At 45.2% G+C, this 1,630-nt stretch overlaps 1 protein-coding gene across 1 annotated transcript; it reads right to left on the reverse strand.

Moving 5' to 3' along the window:
- Positions 1–318: 318 nt before the first annotated feature.
- On the reverse strand, positions 319–1,263 carry LOC101675746 (olfactory receptor 10H3-like). The gene has a single exon (XM_004782558.3). The coding sequence runs from the start codon at positions 1,246–1,248 to the stop codon at positions 319–321; it is 930 nt and encodes a 309-aa protein (XP_004782615.2). The 5' UTR covers positions 1,249–1,263.
- Positions 1,264–1,630: the final 367 nt, after the last annotated feature.

Consider the following 1,630-nt stretch of genomic DNA (forward strand, 5'->3'; position numbering starts at 1 on the left):
CCGTGTTCATTACTAGTCACACATACTTGTGATGCTCTCCTCTGCCCATAGAGGGATAACACATTCTTAGAAATAGGTAACTGGATTGGGGTTCATCACACAGGGTCAAGAAGAGAGAGGATGATTGATCACTAGAGCTTATGCAAGAGGGAAGGAGGAAACAAATGCAAAAACTAATAACCTAGCTGGCTCCAAAACCTATAGATGTATCCAATATACCTCTTCAGAATTCTCATGTATTGAATATAGACAGTGGTCCCATGGAGAGGATCATTATCCCCAGTCCTTGCATCATACTCTTCATTACCAAACTGGCCATCAGGAACTTAGGGGACTGAATTTTCTCTGGAAGCTTTTCTTTATGGCATTCTTGAGCTCCTTATTCCTGAGGCTGAAAATAATTGGGCTGAGAAAGGGAGTGAAGACTATATAGGTAGTGGCCATCAGAGTGTGACTGCCCATAGAATGGGGGCCCTTGGGCTTGAGGTAGATCATGGAGGCAAAACCATAGTGCACAATGACCACAGTGAGGTGGGACACACATGTGGAGAAGGTCTTGTGCCTGCCTTCACTTGAAGGGATCCTCAATATGGCGGCCACAATGAAGACATAGGAGAGGATGATGAGGAATAAACATCCCATCAGAGCTGTGACACACACCAGGATCACACCCAAAGTGACAGAGGATGTCTCCTTCCCACAGGCCAACTTTAGGAGGGAAAGCGCATGGCAGAAAAAATGGTGTATGACATTAGACCCACAGAAGGTGAGATGAAAAACTATCAGGATCACCATCATCCCCATGACTGAGCCACCAGCCCAGGTCCAGGACACCAGACGAGCACAGGTGCGGGGGCTCATGAGCATGTTGTAGCGCAGGGGGTGGCAGATGGCCAAGTAGCGGTCATAGCCCATGATCATGAGCAGGAAGGAGTGGGTGAAGCCAAATGTGAAGGAAAAGAACATCTGACTGGCACAGGCCACAAAGGTGATCGAGCTGTGGCTGAAGAGCATGTCAACCAGCATGCGAGGAGTAACCACAATGGTGAACAGAATCTCAGAGATGGACAGGGCACACAGGAAGAGGTACATAGGCGTGTGCAGGCTGCGCTCACTCCAGATAGTGGCCATGATGATCAAGTTCCCCAGCAGGGTGAACAGGTACATCAGCAGGTACAGCAAGAAGAAGGCAGGCAGGAGATGCCGAGGGAAGGTGGAAAAGCCCACGAGGATGAATTCAGAGACCATGCTATAGTTCTGACCAGTCAGGGATGCTGCACCTGCTGAGACAAGAAAGGGAATGAAGGTACATGGTTTATCCCATGAAGGACAAGGATGAGTCAGTATCAGAAAACCTACAATGTGGTTAGTTACATGAAAAGGAAATGTCATATATCAATCTGGGCAGCAGTTCTAGATTACTAAATTTGAGCTTCTATTTATGATTAAAAGTTGATATTTGGTGACATAAAACATTGTATTATTTTAGATATATAGCATAACTATTGACATATGTACATCTCTTAAAAAATTTTTAAGTGTTTTTTTTTAAACCTGACATCAACTGAAACTTTCTTAGCTAACTGAGAATATGCACTGCAAAACTAGCAAATGCTATATGAAGTAGGGA

This window comes from Mustela putorius, unplaced genomic scaffold (assembly GCF_011764305.1).
Source record: "Mustela putorius furo isolate JIRA1106 unplaced genomic scaffold, ASM1176430v1.1 tig00000095_pilon_pilon_pilon, whole genome shotgun sequence".
NCBI lineage: Eukaryota > Metazoa > Chordata > Mammalia > Carnivora > Mustelidae > Mustela > Mustela putorius.